Below are 20,099 nucleotides of genomic sequence, written 5' to 3' on the forward strand. Positions count from 1 at the left end.
AACTGTGATAAGTAGATGTAGTAACTCCAATGCACCGGGCCCCAACAGTCTTTCAAATCGCCTTCTGAAAACAAACCCATCTTTGTGGGCAGAAATACTACACTACTTATTTACAGACATTTTTCATTCTCTACGATTTCCCCCCACTAGGGATACTGCTCACATTATTCCTATACATAAACGCGGGGAGAGATAAACTGCAAAACTACAGGCCCATGGCCATTCTAGATGCAGATTCTAAAATGTTCTCTATATTACTCTATTACTCTTAGAACATCTGGAGGGTTGGGCCAACAGTAACCATCTTCTGCCAAAATGGCAGACAGGCTTTAGGAAGGTAATGGGGACGCTCCTAAATGGTATGCTGGTGAAATGTCTACAGCAGCTGGCATGGACCAAGTGGGCGCGCCCAGTATACCTGGCCTCAATAGATCTGGCTGCACCCTTTGATTCAGTAGACCGAGCACTTTTGTGGAGCAAGCTACAGAGATGAGGAAGTCCTCTGGGGCTACGAAGACTTCTTATAGGGATACACAAGGAATCAGCTATACAAGTTTGCTTTAATCAACAAGGCAACTTATCTCGCTCAATTAAAACATTTAGAGGAGTGAGACAGGGGTGTATCCTGGCCCCTTTTCTCTCCATTTTATATATAGCAGATATAGGACCCCATCTACAAGCTGCTGCTCTGGCCTCATGCAAGATTGCTCCAAATAAGGTGCTGTGGACAGGGTACACCTATGATTTTCTATTTTTGATACGACTCAAGTGGGTCTACAGCAGGTACTTAATGCCTTCACCACATTTGTATGTGAGAATGCTTTGAAGGTGAATCCAGTTAAGACTAAGGTTATGGACATTTTAAATAGGCAGAGGCCAGCTTCCTATAGATGGAATACACAAGCTACTCCAGTTGAGAGAATTGAGTCCTTCATCTATTTAGGCTTTTTCATCTCAGCCAAACCTTCTTGGATTCCGATTCAGGATTGGCTTCATTCCAGGGCAGTAAAACTTGCAACGCAAATGCAACAAGTGGATGCTAGATTCAGGAAATTTTTCTTGATACCCTGTATTCAATTCTATATGGGTAAGACTATTCCAAAATGAATCTATGGAATTGAGATCTATAATCCTAGACTGATTGAATACTTGCCGATTCTGTAAGCTCTCATCTGGCACAGGGTGTTGCATCTCCCTCCTTCAGTCCCTCATTGAAGCATCAGATATGAACTAAGATTGGTTTCTCTGAAAGCCAGGGCATTGTGGCAATATAATTCTTTTTTTAGGAAGTCACTTATATTCCTGCACGGGATTATCTCTGGCAGATGTTTGGGAGGAGATCAGGTGCGCTGGTGGAATTAAAAGATCTTGCCTAGTTGGCATTGCAGGAGGTTGGTTACTCAGAAAGAAATCTGATTGAAAACCTGGATGGGGTAAAACACTACTCTTGAAGGCCGATTGGGCGTAAACAGTTGCAGATTTCCATGCACACCATGTTGCATCTCATCTTGCTTTTGATAATAAAAAGCAGGGTTGCTTAGCCCCCCATTTATCGATATATGCTAGCAGAGTGGCTCGTTCTACTTTTCTAACATTTAGGCTAAATCACTTAAGAACAAGAGTGATACTATTAAGATATGGGGAGGCAGAGTCCTTTTGTAGGTTTGGGAAGAATACTATGGCTAAAGAAATAACTGCATCTGCCATTAGGTTGTCCTGCCCTGTTACAAGTACAGACTAAATATTTGCATACATTTATAGGAGAAAGAACTGAGAGCATTTACTTTGGGACCGCTGTCTGTACGGGAACCTCAAATCGATTGTTAATGCAGTGGTGGCATTCCTGGACTCTCTGAAACTCGAGGAGAGGACAGTTGTGAAATAGTTGCCTCCTTATCATTTGTTATGATCTGTCTGTATACGAGACTGTTTGGGAGTATGGAAAAATGTGTTTCTTTCTACAGTTTTTAATTTTCTGTTATGTTTTAATCTGTGTTATTCTTGCTTTTTTTCTGTCCTTTTGATTGATTGCATTTAATTCTTTGAAAATGTTCATGGTTGACTTGATTAACCAATAAAACGAAAACAAAAGTTGTGGTCACTCCACCAGTACAATTCTAGTGTCATCACAACCAGAGCGGTTTATGGTAAGCTGCATCCTGAAGTTTAAGGTCCTTAGCCCCTATGGGGGAAAAAAACATGCTTGGTTGCAGGGGTGAAAGTTTGACATGGAGTGCTCGTTGGAGAGGATGTGCTGGTCCGGTTATGCATGAAACTGTATCATAGCGCTCAAGGATGGAGGGAACAAGGGCGAAAAACAACAGTCATTCAGAGCCCTTGAATTTCGGAATGATACAAGTCTGCACAGGCAGAGTGGGTGCATGGAACAAGTGCATATAATACAATTAACGGTGTCGATCACAACAAATAGGTCTGACAACGATTCTGCTATTTTTCCAAGTGCAATGAGGGGAGACAAGGGGAAAACAGACCATCCTCGCGGCATGGTGCATTCAGATCGTGCAAGTGCGCAGACAGGAGCGGTGGAGGGTGCCAAGTCAGTAATAAATTGGGATTAGTGCTGAGATGCCACTCTCAAGGGTCATTGACCAAATGCAGTAAGAATGAGGCAAGTGCATGGCCCGGAGACAAGTGCGCGGGGACTGGCGAGGTTGCCAGGGACCTGTGAGACTCTGAGCTACACCAGGCAGCCAGTCAGCAGCCTGCGTGGAAAATGATGCAAGAGAGGGATAGACCAGAGAGAAAGGTTAGCAGGGTTGAGTGAGAGAGAGAAGGAAGAGGAATGTTTTAAGGAGCTTCCGGAACGTAAGGAGATCAGGCTCAAGACGGCATGTGACAGGGAGGCTATTCCAGAGGGAGGCCCCTGCAGAGGATAAAGATCTCCCTCCAAATCTCTGCTTGGAGAACCGGCTCACTCGCAGAAGGTTGGAAGTAGATGAGCGGAGGGCTCGGGAAGGACAGTATTTAGGTAGGCAATGTTGCAGATAGGTAGGTCCCAGAAAGGCTTGTGTTAAATGCAGATGGTCTTGAACTTGATCCTTGCAGCCACAGGGAGCCAGTGGAGGGATTTCATTGCCCGAGGGATGCGGTCCCTGGGCTTGAGGCCAAAGATAAGTCTTGCGGTTCTGTTCTGGATGAGTTGCAGAGGGCGTAGAGCAGAGGCAGTGAGGTTGAGAAAGAGGCTATTGCAGTAGTCCAGCCTTGAGAGAACCAGGGCTCTGGAGACAGTGAGCCACTGGGGGAAGGTGAGAAAAGGAAGAGTACCTCTGAGGAGGTGTAGCTGGTAGTTGGACTTTTTAGAGATGCCCAAAATGTGAGTGGAGAAGGAGAGCGGAGTCAAAGATGACCCAAAGGTTTTTTGCCTCACAGGTGGGTGCAGGCACATGGCCAAGGGAGGACGGCCAGAGTGAGGGTGGGAAAGCGTGAGCAGGAGTCCCAATGCAAACAATCTCAGATTTACTGGCGTTGAGGCAGAGGTCATTTGCAGCACACCATGACTGAATTGCAGACAGTCAGATATGAGTGAGGTAGAGTTGGCTGAGGGTAGCCTGAAGGAGAGTTGCATGTCGTCCACATAACACTGGAAGTTGGAGATGAAGGTGCAAATCACGCGTGTAAGGGCAGCAATGTAGACATTGAAGAACCAGGGGCATAGGTTAGAACCCTGGGGAATGCCACAGGTTGAAAGAGTGATGGTAGCGAGAAAGGACCCAAGTTGCACCTGCGATGGCCGGTCGGAAAGGAAGGTTAACCACACCAGAGCCTGACCTGTGATTCCCATGGAGCCATGCAGCGGTGTGATCAGCATGTTGTGGATTGCCATGTCAAAGGCAGAGAAGAGGTCAAGAAGAATGAGGACAGAGGCGTTTTAGTGTCGAGATTTGAGAGCAGGTGTTCAGGAGAGCAGTTTCTGTACCTCTGGACGCTCTAAAGCCAGACTGATGGTCGTCGAAGCAACCAGCAGTTTCACTGTGGAGGGTGAGCTGAGAGATAGCCAGCTTCTCCAGCAGTTTGCCCAGGAAAGGGGTGATAGTGAAAGGGCAGTAGTTTGGCAGAATGGAGGAGTCAGCAGAGTTTTTTTTTTTTTTTTTTTTTAAGTAGAGGGTGCACAAGGGAGTGCTTAAGAAGTTGGGAAAACTCCAGTGGCAAAAGAGATTGCAGAGATCAGCCAAGGCTGACACGAGAGAGTCAATTGTCCGTAATGGTTTTGGAGGGGCATGGGTCCACCTGTTTGGATGAAGCCTTCATAGACCAGACTTGTCTGGCAACCTCATCAGGTGGATAGGAGTGAGAAGAGAGAAGTGGTGGAGGGGCTACATCAAACCACTCAAGGATACAATGAGCAATGTGGAAGAACTCTCAAAATGACAGACCGATCTCAAACATTCCTTATCCAGCAAAACTATAGATCTAGGTCTACGAATTAACACTGAAACACATAGAAAATAACCAGCACAAGTAGGCTTCAGACACATGAGAGGGACAGGACGGAGACGACACTTCTCCAAATGGGGCACGGAATGACAAAGACTCCAAAACGAACTTGGCACTGACACTACTCGACCCCCTGCGGTATTCAACAGTCAACCATAACATCCTCACCAAGAGACTGGAGGAAATAGGGAGCATCAACACAGTGCTGCGCTGGATTAAATCTTGTCTGAAAGGACAGAAACAGTATGGATGAAACCATTCAAATACGCACCATGGGACGCGACATACCTCAAGGATCCTAGTTATCCCTGCTTTTCTTCAACATCTATAGGACACCACTAATCAACTTCATCAAAAGGCATGACGTCACTTGCTACAACTACAGACATTACCCAAATCATCAGTGATAAACAAGGAGAACGCTAATGAACTGCAAGGATTAAGAAATGCTTCTTCCATCTACACACAATCAAAAAGAGACTACCATTCCTCCCCTTCACTCGCATAACACTGGCCATCATCTTTATCATATGGTAATGTTAAAGGTATTTGTACAGCACCACGTCACCAACGGAATTGGCCCCCAGGTGGATCTGCAAACAAGAAGGCAGGGTGAAGAGGGAGCAGTAAAGTGAAAGGTGGTGTCCTGTTGGCAGCTTCCGTTAGGTTTTTGCTGTGCGCTTAGCTTGGGTGTGAATATCGGAAAGATGGGGAGTCCTTCTGTGCTGTAGGTGCGACTTGTACTTGTTGCGGTGTGGTGAAGTGCATGCAGTTTGCTGTGCGAGAACGGGGTTGTATGGATTTGTGTGAGCAAAGTATGCAGAAATGTGAGCGTTTGGGTTATATGTCTTAGTCCTTATAAATCTTGTTCTATGTATCTGGTTGTCCTATGGGGTAGGCATAATCTCCCTTTCCTGTCCGTCTCATTGTTAGGAGTCATGGCATGGCAAGTTGCCAGCTGTTTTTATTTTCAACCAGGTTGGGGCATGCATTGTCCCCCACTCTGGTATTAGTGCTGTACTTTTATAATCACATGTTCCCTTCCCATCTATTCGCTGTTGGTTGTCCATTGCTGCCTGTGTTTACTTTGTAGGTCAAGGTGTTATTGATATATCATTGTTACTCTTCCATCCCGATCTCTCTGATCATTCTTTGGTATGATTCTAGCTTATCTATCGTTCAGTTGGTAAGTTGATCTGCCGTAGATTGTTCCTTCTGTTGATGGGCGATAGATAGGATCGGTTTCCTCTCTCAGCATTATTTCAGCTGTGTATGTGCCCTCATAGGCATTCTTTCTATTTATGGGGTGAAGAGCCAAGATTTGGGTTTTCTGAATAGGAGGTGATCGCTTGCATTGTTCTTCGGCAGCTCGTTCCAGGTTTTTGTAAGTTTGTTGTCCATCAGGACTCCCAGCATACTTTTTTTTCTTCAAGTATTTTTCATTTTTAATTTATTTTTTAACAGTCAACGATGGGGCTGTGGTTGTACCAAGTTCTGTTGGCATGGGAATGTAGTGGTTGTCTCCTCTGTTTTTTGCAATGATCATTATTTGTTTTGCCTGGGTTGAGTTATCCAGGATAGCCTACAGCCAACCTATTTGTTGAATGCCAACCTATTTGTTGAGTAAACTACAACGAATAGAGAACGCAGCCACCAGACATCCCCCTCAAACTCTCACAAAGGGACCCCATCAGCGGTAAGGATGCTACATTGGCTCCAAGTCAAACTAAATACGAATTCTCTTCAAAACTATGTGCTGAACACAGAGCAATCCATGCTTAGGAGCAGAAGTCATACAAAAGAAAATCAACAACCATCAGCTGACTAGAACACTCTGATCCAGCGAAGACAGAACCTAAACCATAAATGAGAAAAAACATGGTCAATCAGCATTCTTGTGCCTAGCCTTAATACTTTGGAACACCCTCCCCAGAGAAATACTAACTATGAAGAAACACCTAAAATTCTGAAAACATGGCTGTTCAGCTCTGAACAGGATCTAAACGAATGAACAAAGGGAACACCACTGAAAGGGAGTAGGCCAGAGCACTGTGTCCATATGGAGGCCAGACGAATTGTACATTCATATTTACAGAGGACATTGCATTGAAGAATCCGGAATACATCAATGCTCTAAATTACCTGCCCATTCCCCGTCTACCTCGGACATCTACCTGTGCAATTGTACAGCTCTCAGATTTCCCATGGTAAACAGTAGCCAAACTTTATGCTGTGCGCACCCCTGCCTTGAATAAAAACACAACCCATTAATGATTATATATTATAATAATGAAAAGTATATTTAAAGCATTCACTGTAGCGTTAAGGCCGTAGCCATTCTTCATTTACGCTTAATAGCAGTTCCCCGGTTCAATTACCATTGCCGAACGTTCACTGCATTTGGTACACACGACAGCTTTTATCAGTGTCCATCAACCACTTCAATGAACCCTGTTCCCCTCCAAGTTCTCTGCCCGCAGCCTCCCACACAACCGCATTTGAGGTAGGGAGGGGCTCAGTATGTGGGTGCAGCGGCCTACATACTGATTGGTGTGCCTTCCACTCAGTCACTTGCAGTGTCCGTACAGTGTTGCATAAAGGTGTAGACAATGGTGTGTTGCATCTCGTCTTTCCCTGCACCCTGCCCTGTATGCATGGAATGCTAGGAGTGACTGACATGGAATGCGGTGTGAGAGAATGCCATGGTGTGAATGGTTCTGCAAATGTCAGTTGAGAAGATGGATTGACGGAGTATGCAAGTGGATGTCTGTCTTACCCAATATACCATGTGCCCGAGACTGGAATATGAGTAAAGAGGTTTCCCGTTTCTACACCGGTCAAGTGTCATGCTTGGCCAGGAACCCAACCAACATTGGCAACCAGGAAGCTGCCTTTGCTGGAGGACCGCACCAGGAGAGGGACATCCACCACCCCCAAACCACGAGAAGATCCTCCCTTAAAAACGTACGAGTGCTGCAGGCCACAGTGGGGCCAGCAATCAATGTAAGGAGGCAGCGCCAGGTCCTGGAGACCGATCAGGTCTGCGAGGGGCAGACAGGAAGATTGTACGATAAGGGCCCATCTGAGTCTGCAAGGAACACAGTGACTTTGCTGAGAGGGGCAGTGAGAAACTGGTCAGGGGCCATTAACCAGTGAGCCAGGGATACGCCAGAGCAAGGGACCCAACCATCAGAGAGCTTTTGGAGCCATTGCTGCGTGGTGCAGGCACTGTGCATAGGAGTGCAACACAGTAAACTGAAAAAATGTCCAGAGGTTGTTCATTTTAAAGGTATCAAAAATGTAATTGAGATACATTATTTTCCACAATGAATCATTAATACACACATTAACATTGCAGGAGAGCATAAGACAACAGATCATAAAAACCTAACCATCATTCCTCAACAATCAAACCATCATTTACAACTCATTATCAACCTCATTCATTCACAGCAACAAAAAAAAAAAAATGTTGAACTAAAACTATTAGTACAATACATATGTGGTAGCATTTCATGAATTAGCCCCACCATCCACATAAAATGTGTATCAGCACAACAATTAACCACAAATGTTCTCTATTCCACGGAGTGGATACATTCAGCAGAAAATGACAAATCCCATCTCTGGATGTTCTTCTCTACCGGTTTCGATGTTTCAAAATAATTGAAATAACGTCTTCGTCAGGAGAAACAATTACAATACTACCACCTACTCCAGGGGAATCCGCTTAACATAATCCCACAGATCCATGATCTGAAATGGCAAGCATTCCATTGCCAGCATCTCTTGCAACCCATACAGCAGCTATCCTTTCGGTGCCTGTGCTTCTTACGTTTTGCAGAGTAGAACGACAATATTGTATTTAGATCTGCTTTTATCCGCGCCCTGAAATCAGCAGAGATCAAGAACACCTTTCAGAGGCACCCCTTTCCCCACGCAGCGACGTGAAACTTGAGACTAGTGTAATGTAATTTAATGTGTGTATTAATGATTAATTCATTGTAGAAAATAATGTATTTCAATAAATACATTGTTGATACCTTTAAAATAAATAAAACAACCTCTGGACATTTTTTTCAGTATACTGTGTTACACTAATACCCTAGTCCAGGGTGTGGGGTTTTCCTGTGCCTTTCACTGTGCTTACTGTGCCTACAACTGCCAACCGTTGATGGGTGTCCCTTGGTACAGTGCTTTGAGAATGAATTAGGAGTTCTTAAAGGGAGAAACCACAAGGACATAAGTAGGGGGCCAGTGGAGTACTAGATGTGAAAAGCCAACTTCAGCTGCGATTGGATTTGAAAAGCGCTATCGCACCCGAATGCATTCTGGCACTGAGCCCAGGCGTACGTGCAGCGGTCATCTACATGATTGGTAGTGGTTTGGCTTGTCTGCTTGCCATGATAAGAGAGTCTCTGGTAGGGCTGTCGGAGCATGTAGAGCACATATTGTTTACATTGGTGTTCGGGTTCACCAGCTGACGGAGTGCAATACTGCAGCAGTAGGCTCCGAGCAGCCGGTATATGCTGCGGTTCCCAAGGGGGAAGCCTGTGCCGGGAGGCTTTAGAGACATCCTATGGGATAACCACTCAAGTTTCACATCAAGAGGTGACACCATAGCCCACTCTGTGTCCACGGCAAGGAACGTGGCCACATCCCTAGGTACTCACTCAATTTCTGAGCGAAGCAGTGTGTTGGAGCTTCCATTGAACCAGATTTGGAGAAAGGCAATGCCTGGGGCAATGGTCGCTGTGCCAGGAAGAGGCATGTCAGCAGATTTCAGATGAGACTTCAGCAAATTCTACACAGAAATGTGGGGTTTCGCTCAGAGCAAAAAGGCTGGTGGAAGGTGGTCCCGTCTTCCCAAGGTACTGAGAGTTACATGCGAGAACTGTATGGGGGTCCAAGAAGGAACAGTGGATGCCAGCTTAATCTGCCGTTTTTAAACAGCACCAGGTAACAATTAGCAATGCAAAAGCTAGATCCGAATTTTCTCAAAGGGAGGTATAAAGGCCTCATAGTATTATTCCTTTCCAGCTACAGATGAGTGATGCGAGGCCGTGTTGAATACATTTGTTGGGTGTCTGTTTAGCACACACTATTGTTTTCATGCGGTCAATGTGCACCAACTTTAGCAGTGTTTTAATGCTTTATTCACTTGTTGGGCTTACAGGAGATAAGACTTCCTAAGTTACTGTATCTAGCTATGCAATAACACTTCCTTTGCAGGTTCGACTGTTTTACTGGAAGACTTCTCATTCAGATCACTCAAGTGCAGGGTGTAGAAACGATAAGTATTGTGTGATGCAGTTCTGTCCCACTGTGTAGGGACGGTCGCAGGGTTTGTGGGGTGCGGATTGTGTAGGTCTTCGAGTGTGTTGGAGGGGGGAAATGTGTGGTGTCCCCACACCCTGCCATGCAATGCTGTGAGGATGTTCCGTTAGTGTCAGTTAAGATGAGTTGGCAGAGGATGCCAGTCTTGCTCGACAGCTTTTGCTAAGCTTTACACCCCCACCCCTCGTTATCCAACCACCATCAACAGCATATTGTCCCTTGCCGTACTGCTTTTTCCGCGTGTCTGCCCTAACCCAGCGAATTTCAAACTAGCCATAAAACGCTTATTACAGAAAGTTTAGGCACCCCCCAAAATGGTCTCTACCGTGTTATCTGGCCAAACCTGACCGCGGTGAATTACCAGTGCGACTGCGAGTCCCCATGTCGCATCCAGTTCTGAACCCAGCTATCAAAAGAGCAAAGGCAATTCATATCCATGAAACATGCTGCCCTGCGTTCTGCTCTACCTAGAAGCTCCCTCTTTAACCCGTCAGAGCTTCAACCCTTAATGAAATGTCAGTACACAATGTTTAAGTTGTGCAATACCACTTATGATTGAAAGTTGCAGCTTTATGTGGAACTATTTTCAAGTTTTTCGCAGAATAGCTGTTAAAGTGGCCTTTACAGCATCGCCTTACACTACGTCCTGCAAGGTGTTGCGAGCCAAATAAGAAAATCTGGTGTGGACTGCAATATCTGCTCGGCTTGCCTGTACATTAACCAGCCGCTTCACCGCAAACAAAAAGCAGGTTTTGACCCGATGGACAAATGTACAATATGGCTGAAGACTTGCAGGAGAGCAATGCCCGTATGAGTAATCGTTGGAATGCACTCGCTTCGGAAGGTGTTTGTGTTCACATTGGTCACCAGACATCGCACTATCTATAAAAATGGGGTGGATTCTTACACAATAAGAGGGTCTGGTGGGAACATTCCCGAAACTCTGGCAATGGAAAAATTGCTATTTCGCACAAAGCACAAAACTATTAAAGCTTAAAGGTCCGGTCCAATTACTGAGCCCAAGAAAAATCGAGGCCATTGTGCCAAAGCTGTATCCATATTTATAACGCATGTATCCAGAGACCTCGTGCTGGATAGCAACGCTACCTTGCACAGGGACGTAAGGAAACAACTACATTGGCAGTGTAATGGCTGAGCCCCAGCAAGGAAAATTTGAAACGTAGGCACGGAGGAAGCCCAGTTCGGAGGGGGGCTCTTTTGGCGCCAGTATATTTGAACGCGACAATGCCACTACTTTAATGAAATAAAAACGGTGCTATCTCCAACCCACACTTCCAGGACCGAAGCGGTAACCACAAGGCCATAGAGATCTTCGCGTTTTCGTATGCACAAGTTATAACAACCGAGGACATTTTTCAGGGAAAGCAACTTGTGCATATGAAAGCGATAAGAACTATGGCCGTGTGGTTACTGGGCTTGCGACGAACCAGTGACAATATCGCGCCCAAACAAGCTGGCGCCAAAAGATCTCTGCGGACAAACCGAGCCGCGCCGAAATGGTATGACATGCGAGAGGCAATGCCTCGCTGAGTCCAAGATGCAATACATCACCTGATTTGTCTCAAGTAAGGCGTCCTTGCAAATGTGAATTGGGCTTGGCACCAGAGTAGGTGCATGTAAATATTTGGGATGTTTACATCCAACTTTGTGCTACCCCATCGGTCTCAAGACACACCAAAAGCATACATTTTATCAAAATTACACCACACAAGACGAGCCAGAAATCGTGTGTTTTATTGGTTTATTACATTGTGCTATACATTTTGACTGATTACAAATTGACCCTCGGCCAGTAAAGGGGTAATTTCCAACAGTAAGGATTTAAAAGGAAAACAAAGTCAGTCTCTGGTAAAGTTCCATAACAAAATAAAAGTAGAGACATTCACCATAATGACTGGATCCCCAAAAATATGTATATATGTGGTGGCTTGAGCAGTATAGAAGGGTGTGGGGGGTTCTTCTATAGCTAGGTGGATGTTGCAGTAAGCCCTCAAAATATTGCTTTCGCGGATGTTGCAGGGGGCCTACAACTGATCATTGATCACACCCAAAGGTTCAGGAAGTTGGGTGGTGCTGTAGTTACGGGAGATTTGCGCAGCGGAAGACACCCACGAGGAAAGAATTATCCAGTTTGATGCATTCCCAACACATCTAGATTCACAGCCTATTTTGACCCTTCCACCAAAAAAAATAACTTAGTCCAACCACCGTCTTGCCCCCATATACGCCATCGCAATCACCACCCCCTCCCAGTTCTACACTAACCTTAAGCCACGCCTCCCAGTTACTTTCCACTTGTGCCACTAAATTATGCACCACCGTGCAGTGCAGCCAGCAGAATTGCTCAAGACAAGGCTCCTGCTATAAAGTGAATGAGTGTCCCCTCAGATCAACCCATAGTATCCACTTATGCCCAGTCTGCATCTAGGTAATTTCACACTACATACTGTACCAGGTAAATAGTGCCCCCCAAAGCTAGTAAAATGCCAGTTTCCATTACCACCACCCGAGACTAAAGTAAAGTATGTAGTGACAGGCATACGTTATTTAGTTGCTTATATAGCAGTTCGCATCACCTACACGCGAATAGACGGCTACGATGCCCATGTTCTTACCACACCCAAGCATGACCATTAAGTACTTCAAGATGCTGGCAATGTAGAGTTACATTTTTAACGCTACATCCCCGCACATAAGAGTCCGTAATTCCTATCGCCATGGCAGCCATTTCCAGCTATGTGCCGTAGCCATCACTGGTACCGCCACGTGGTGGTTGGGCTTCAATTTATTTAATTGTTAATAACGCGCTTATTGCGGGGTCGGGACTCGGACCTGTGTTACACACTACGGTGTCTTGTATCCTAGACAAACGCGTGGCCTCCGAGCTATCCTTCCTCCCCTCGTGTTCGGGGGACCCCGTTAGCCACGAGGCACCTCAGACAAACTTTAGGCGTGCATAGAAATGATCTAGGAGGGGGATCATTTCCCCCATGCTAAAGCCAGCCATAAAAAAACGAATTTAGGGAGTTCTGGGTAAAAGCCACGTTCTTAGGGTTAATACTTACACGTATGACTAGCAGACCACACGACAAAGAAAATGAATGAAGAAAGAAAGGAGATCCTAAATAGAGTCTAGGGGGTAAACCGTTACAGAACACCACATTGTCAGCACGCTGCACCAGGTCCAAGCACTGGAACGACCTCTATTGACCGGCGGAATGAAGGGTGTTCAAATTCTGTAAAGCGACCCACCTGTAAGGGTAAAAATATTGCACATTAGTTTAAGGGACAAGGTGGACACATTAAGAGACCAGAAAATGATTTCGAATGACATTAGCAATTTACTGTCCCAGCGATTGAGGATAGAACCAGCCGATGACAGCAGCTGGTACCGAAGACATAGCACTGGATGTTATTCTACCTCCGAACATTACACACCTTAGTATGGAATAACCAGGGCATGCCAAGAAATGGAGGCACATTCATTCAGACATCACCCATTCAAACCATTTTAATACAATCCTACCAGTTAAAGTAATTGAAAAAGCCGCCCCCAACGGATGCGCTAGTAGTCTGTGTCGAAGGAGCAATTACCACGGAGAAAGAATAAGGGGGGCGAGCAAAGGGGACAACGGAACATTAAGGCTAAAACGGAAGGGTCAAAGAACCTGAGAAAGACACTTGAGAAAAGGCCAGACGTAGAAGGACGTGAGAACTCAACCACCCAAGAAAGAACCGAAGAAAAGGGGAATAGTATAGTAGGGAACAAGCAACATAAAACTACAAGAACGGCGGGGGAAACTCGACGGAGCGCGAACAAGTTGTTACAAAAATAAGAACAAAGATAGAAACAACGTGGCATATCTATTCGTGAATGGGGAACAATGCAAGACCAAACTGTTGGGAGTTAAACTGCACACTAGAAATCCAATACGCGGCGATTAATTGTGGGTGGGCAGCGATTACCGAACCTGTGCCGGTTTATGCCCCTTGATGCAACTAGGATCATATCCACATATGGGGCACCCTGAAAGAGTACCCGAAAATAAAGTCATACAAAAAAATTCCCACCTAGAGACTACATAGGTTGAGACATAAGTACGAGGGTGGCAGGTGGTCTGTACTTAGATTCTTGCAATTAAATTGCATTTAATTGGTATACGAAACAAATGGCAAAGTGCCCCATTAAAATCGAAGAACGTCCAGTTCTTTAATTTTTAAGAGTTAAGTACATTACTTTTTAGGGAAATTGGTAACTTAAACATACAAACACTTAAGTTTACAAATACATACCTCCTACTCCTGGACCCCAAAAAGAAAGCCGAGACGTGCGTGCGGTCTTTATATACTCATTCGGAGGACACTACGCCTGCGCAAAGAGCAGATGTGTTTCGGAGATTACGGGCCTGTCAAGAGGTGCCGCCTTATCACTTGAGTGATGCAATTAACAACCAATGAACGAGTAGTTTTTGTTTTCGTTGGAAGACGGACATCTTCTATGGCCAATTGGGCAATAAAGAGTGGGCGGACACCTCACACATCCAATCGCTTCCGGGTAGGATAACAGAGGAACTGCTACCGGTGGTTGTTGGGCTAGACACGTGCGAAGAGCGATTTCAGGATCCGTACCAGTCCTTGTGTATCCAGACCTACTTCAACATGGCGCCCGGTGGAAAAATCAACAAACCCAAAACTGTACCTAGGAAGGTAATGTATTGTACTTTGTGGACTACGTGTATCTACTTTTCGCTCTATCACGATCACTTCGGTGGTGATTCTTTTGTTTTAACACGTTACAGTTTCAATCTTAGACGTGCTACAGGAAAACGCGTGGCATTTTCTTTTCTCTTTATTCAATCAAGATTACCAACCTTTGAAGTGAATGCTGTTTCCCCCGCCAGCGATCCCGTACCAAATCGTATATCTGCCTTTTGACACAAATCCCTCATGCTCACTATGTTATGATAGAGTGTGCAGGACTCTATGGTAGGACTGTGGAAAAGTGTTAATGTTTTGCAAGTAGCCCTATATTACACTATATGGGAAATATGACTGGGTTTTTAACAAAGTATTTACGTCAAATGGATGTGGACAGTGATGTGCTGGAAAACGAGGGGAGGTTCTCTGTGGGCGTGGCCTAATTAGTGGCTTCGGCAAGTGCCGCTGATCCCCACCAGGCACCCATTTGCAGTGATCATCACCTTCACGTTTGCAGTGTGAAGGAAATGATCCCTGCTGCGTACCTTAGCTAAAGGACTGCCTGGAGTACCGGCGCCACTATTAAAGGAATAGTGCCATTAAAAAAATGTATTTGCTCAAAAGATGGCCCATGATTAAAAATATTCCTATGTAAACTTTTGAGCAAATGAAGGTCAAAGTCACACATTTAAAGCACTAGGAGGCATCCAGTTTGTGAAATAGATGAGCCTCCTGTGCTTGTGTTAATTTCTGCCCTAGCAGCACTAATGAAGCAAAAGCCAGCCAGCTTTGTGTAGCCAGCTGCTTTTGCTTCATTATTGCTTGAGAGCAGAGATTAATACAAGCTGCTGCTATTAAGTGCTTAAAATTTCATTCTTTTTAAAAAGCACTGCAAAATGAATGCTGCGGTAGTTTATAGTTTATTCATTTGTATTGCGCACCAGACCCGAGGGCACAGCGGCAACAAGGTTATTCGCAGCTTGGTTACATTTACAATGCAGTACAGTAATTATAATGGTTTTATGGATACAATGCAGTACATGTAGTGGATAATAGATGATTGAAGCAGTCGTGAAAAAGGCAAAAGTTTACGGATTTACAAATATACATATTTGTAGGTAGCAGTGAGGTGGGATGAATGGAATTAGCGGTCATTGTTCTTTATCCAGTGTATGTAGTTGAGTCTAAAGTGTGTGTAGGTTTGGGGTGTTCTTAGAGAAGGTGGTAGGGAGTTCCAGTCTTGTGCTGTTGTCACCCATTTTGGTGCGTTTGAATCTGGGAACTGTGAGAAGATTAGCGTTGGAGTTTCTAGTAGGTCTGTTGGAGGTGTGTTTACTTATTCTATCGACTAAGTAGCGGGGGCAGCGTTGTTGAGGCATTTGTGTGTTAGTGAGGCTACTTTGAGCAGGATTTTATCTGTTGTGTTGAGCCAGTTGGCTCTCCTAATGTTGGAGATGTGTTCTCTCTTGGGGATGCTGAGCGCTGCTCTGAGAGCGTTGTTTTGTAGCGTCTGTATTTTGTTAGTAACTTGTTTGCTAGCTCCTACTAGAGGGCATTGCAATAGTCCAGTTTTGATAATACAAGGGCTCTGGCTAGAGTAATGCAGCTCTGGGTGGATAAGAAGGGTTTGGCTGCTCTTATAAGCTTACATGTGGAGGATGCCATAGAGCTAACCTGTTTATGGAAGGAGAGGGAGGAGTCAATGTATATTCCTAAGGTTTTCACTTCCTTAGCTACTTTGATCGTGTTCCTGTCTATAATGAAGCTGGTGTAGTTGTGGTCCAATTTGGTTAGGTTTGCAGTGGAACCAAATATGAGTTCAGTCTTGTCATCATTCAGGCATAGACTGTGAGATGCCATCCATGCCTGGATGATGAGGTACACCCTGTTCACCAAGGACAAATCATGGTTGTAATCTCCCATCAGCGGGATGAGGATCTGGGTATCATCGGCATAATTGGTGTAGGGGATACCCAGACCATCTAGATCAAGCAGGGGCTTTGTGAACATTTTGTACAGTGTAGGGGAGACGCATGAGCCCTGGGGGACTCTGCATGTGATGGGGATGGGGTCGGTGGCAGCTGTGGTGAAGAGACGCATGGATCTGTTGCTGAGGAATGACTCGATCCAGCCGACGGCTTCTTGGGAAAAGTGGGCAGCTGAATCCAGGTGATTGCGTAAGATTTTGTGATCAACTAGATCAAATGCCGCAGGGAGGTCAAGAAGAAGCAGTAAAGCTGTTTTCCCGCTGTCTCTAAGAGTGTCAATTTGAGCCTTCGGGTCGATAAGGGCTGTTTCTGTCCCGTGTTTGGGTCTGAAGCCTGATAGTCGGATACCAAGGAGATGGTTTAGTTCAAGGTATTTTTGGATTTGTTGGTAGGCTGTCTTGTCTAATATCTTGAGCAGGAAGGGGACGGTGGTAATAGGTCTGTAGTTGGTGGGCATGAAGGGGTGCAGAGAAGGGGGAGTACCCAGGACTCTTTGAGGTTGCGGAGGACGGTGCCCGAGGAGAAGGAGGCGTTGATGAGTCTTGTGGTGAATGGTGAGAGGTCTCTTGTCGCATCTTTAATAATTTGTGGGGGGCAAAGGTCGCCCTGACAGTTAGGCTGAGAATAATTTTTTTCTACTTCGAGAGTGGAGACTTTGGAGAAGCTAAAGCGGGAGGGGTTGGGCAAAGGGTGTTGGGGCGCGGGGTCGTGTTAGTGGGGTTGGTTGGTTTAAGTGGTGACAGTCTAAGGAGTCTTATTTTTGATTTTAGTTTGAAGGCTTGTGACTTTGTTGTTGAGGGCATTTTGGACCCCTGTGCACCATTGTATGTCCTTCACACCAGTGTCCGGGGTTAGCACAGGTGTTTCCGGTTCTTTAATGATTGTAAACAACTCTTTGGTGCTGGAGTTGGATTGGGCAATTCTCAGGTTGTACGACTCAGCTATGATTTCTTTTTTGTAGTTGGACGTTATTTTATTGAGCAATATTTTGTTGTGGTCTGTGGGAGAATGTCTCCAAGCTTGTTCCATTTTGCGTTTTTCTATGGAGAGCCAGTGGTTGAGATGCTTTTTCGGTTTACATTTTCTTAGTTTTAATGGTGCAATGGAGTCTAGGGCATTGCGCATAGTTTTGTTATAGCCTTCTACAAGGTCGTGAGGGTTGGAGGAAGCAGGGAGTTGGTTAAGAGTAGGGAGGATGAGAGGTATCAGTTTTTACACTATTTTTTTACTTCTCGTGGGGGTGGCTGAGGCTAGCACATTGTTGGTGATGGGGCTCGAGGCTTTGAGGGTAAAGGAGAGGAGATGGTGGTCGGACCATGATTGAGGGGAGTTATCGGTGATGGGGCTGCGCAGTTGTAGTCTGCTACCCAGTCGAGGGTTCTCCCTTTGTTGTGGGTGGGGCCAGATACTTTTTGGGTAAAACCTAATTCAGAAAGAGTATTATTGATGAGGGTAGCCTGGTGATCTTTGGGGTCTTTAAAGCCTTGGTTGAAGTCCCCTAGGAGGAGGCTCTGGGGGGTGTTTTTCAGGTTATTGGTGAGGATGGTGCTACGGTCTTCCTCGAAGGATCCTAAGCATCCGGGAGGCCTGTAGAGTAAGTGAATGGATATCGTTTGGGAGTTAGTAGTAGGGAGTTTAGCAGTGAGAGATTCACAAGATGGGAGGTGGGTAGAGGAGTCAAGTCTAATGTTGAGGTGTGTTTTGGCAATTACGGCCAGGCCACCGCCTCTAGATTCTGCCCCAGCATAAGGAACACACGCAACAGTTTTCTCTGTCCGGGCTCCATGATCACACTGGCGATCCGTCCGTGGCACGCCCCATTTATTACATGCGCACACGGTGGAGTTGCACCACTCCTCCGCCTGTGTGCCCTTCAGGCACCACCATTAAGGAAAACAAGGCCTTTACATAAAGCCTGAAGCTCTTGCGCATGAGCTTGATGCTTTATATAAAAACGGCTTCTAGCAGCCTTGGTCTAAGAATGATTTTGGGAGACTAGTCCTGGCCTTCTTAAAGCCCTGGTTTGTGGGGGTGGAGAAGAATTTGAAAGAAGGGGGCAGTGCCACTTGTGTACAGGCGCGTTATAAATGCCATATCATACATGCCAACATACTGGAGCAACCATGAGGGAGATTCTGCCACGCAGCGGGAGAAATTAATGTTCCCAAAGGATTGCATTGGGGTTCAAATTATTTAGACGGGAGAAAGTAAATCATATTTGTAATTGAAAAATCTGGAGGGTTGGCATGTGTGCTGTGTTGCTGGGGGAGAGGGTAGGAGGAGCAGAATAACTTCTTGCCTTTTAGTACATAGTGTTGACATAGCCATTTCTATGTGTTAGTGGGCAATCCTGTTAGGTGTAGGCCCTGGGAATACGTGTTTGTTCCCTTTAGTTTGAACTTGTATCTGCATTTATATCCCTGTAGAATCGTCTTTGAAACATAAACTTAGATTGAAACTTAGATTGAATCCTAGTTATCTAATCCGTCAAAGTAGACTGAGTCCGCTGGAGGCGTGTAAATTGCACACTCCACTAACAATTCCCCTTAGCAAGTGCTATCTTCTAAGAATGGCTCGCCCTGCTTTCTCAGACCGCCACCAGTAGGCCCTGATCAAGCGATTTCTGTCACACTTCAGAGGCCCTGACCTGGCTTCCTTTTGGTTTTTGTCTGTCCAAAAGTGTCGGGTCAGACGAAAGGGGTGGATTTTACAGTACATGTTCTCACACTAGCATCTCCTGATGTTCTGTGGTGACTCTAGTGACTCCCCACCCCCACATCTATTAAGCCTACATGTGTCGTCCTTGTATTGACCAGTAATTCTCATTCTTCTTTTCCATAGGACCTTGGCAAGAACATATTCAAGCGACGTCGTGTCCTGAGCAAGCGCAAACACCAGAAGCACAAGATCACAGGAGCCAAGATTGCAAGCACCATCGAGGACCTTGGCCTCAACGCTACGCACCCTCTAAAGAAATTGGTGTGCGTTGGGTGGAATGGGGGACTTGAAATAATACCTCGCCTCTCTATGGGTTCTCAGGTTGACATTGCAATGTTTTTCGCTCATCTTTGTGTTGTGCGCTTGTTCCCTTGGGGTCCCCAAACCTCAGACTAAAACAAGCATTTAACACCCTGTGCTCTCAATCTTTTATCACCCTGTGGTAGGTTGCGATATGCAAGGTGTTGGGATGACTGGACTCCTAATCCATGATTCTGCTGCCTAAGGTGAAATGTTGGCTACTTCCTTGGTGCACACTACAAGCCTAATGTCAAGACTGACTAGATTTGGCTCTTAAAGGAAACGCAGACCTGAGGGGTTATGTTATTCTTCCGAGCAGAAGCTTTTTAAGGGTGCCATTCTGTGCTTGTAGTAAATATCCACTTTGGCTGGTCCTATATACTTTGCTTTTAGCCATTTTGAGTGTATGGAAATGGGGAGCGTACATTGTATTGTGCTGTTTTATGCTCCCTCATGGATTGCTAAATCGTTCTCTGCACTAATGCTGTGCTAGGTAATGGCTGCCGTCAAACTTGTACTCCCTGTTCGCACGTTTGGCGCTTGGTAATTGGACTACATCCGCATCCAACCTCTTTTCACTAG

General features: G+C 45.5%; 1 protein-coding gene, 1 long non-coding RNA gene and 1 other non-coding gene across 3 annotated transcripts in view; 1 reads left to right on the plus strand and 2 right to left on the minus strand.

Annotated features, from left to right (window-relative positions):
- Positions 1-11,537: 11,537 nt before the first annotated feature.
- On the minus strand, positions 11,538-14,236 carry LOC138567204 (uncharacterized). Its single transcript, XR_011302133.1, has 2 exons — positions 14,107-14,236; positions 11,538-13,065 (listed from the first exon to the last, which is right to left on the minus strand). It is a non-coding gene; the product is annotated as an uncharacterized lncRNA (long non-coding RNA).
- Positions 13,156-13,290, minus strand: LOC138568133 (small nucleolar RNA SNORA57). The gene has a single exon (XR_011302505.1). It is a non-coding gene; the product is annotated as a small nucleolar RNA SNORA57 (small nucleolar RNA).
- Positions 14,237-14,363: 127 nt separating the features above from the next.
- Positions 14,364-20,099, plus strand: part of C2PH11orf98 (chromosome 2p C11orf98 homolog) — a 34,281-nt gene continuing 28,545 nt past the window's right edge. Inside the window, exons 1-2 of the mRNA XM_069645182.1 lie at positions 14,364-14,520; positions 19,341-19,480. Of these exons, the coding sequence (XP_069501283.1) occupies positions 14,473-14,520; positions 19,341-19,480 (188 nt within the window). The 5' untranslated portion in view covers positions 14,364-14,472. The remainder of the gene's footprint in view (positions 14,521-19,340; positions 19,481-20,099) is intronic.

The sequence above is a fragment of the Ambystoma mexicanum genome, chromosome 2p (assembly GCF_040938575.1).
Source record: "Ambystoma mexicanum isolate Mex_15411 chromosome 2p, UKY_AmexF1_1, whole genome shotgun sequence".
Classification (NCBI taxonomy): domain Eukaryota; kingdom Metazoa; phylum Chordata; class Amphibia; order Caudata; family Ambystomatidae; genus Ambystoma; species Ambystoma mexicanum.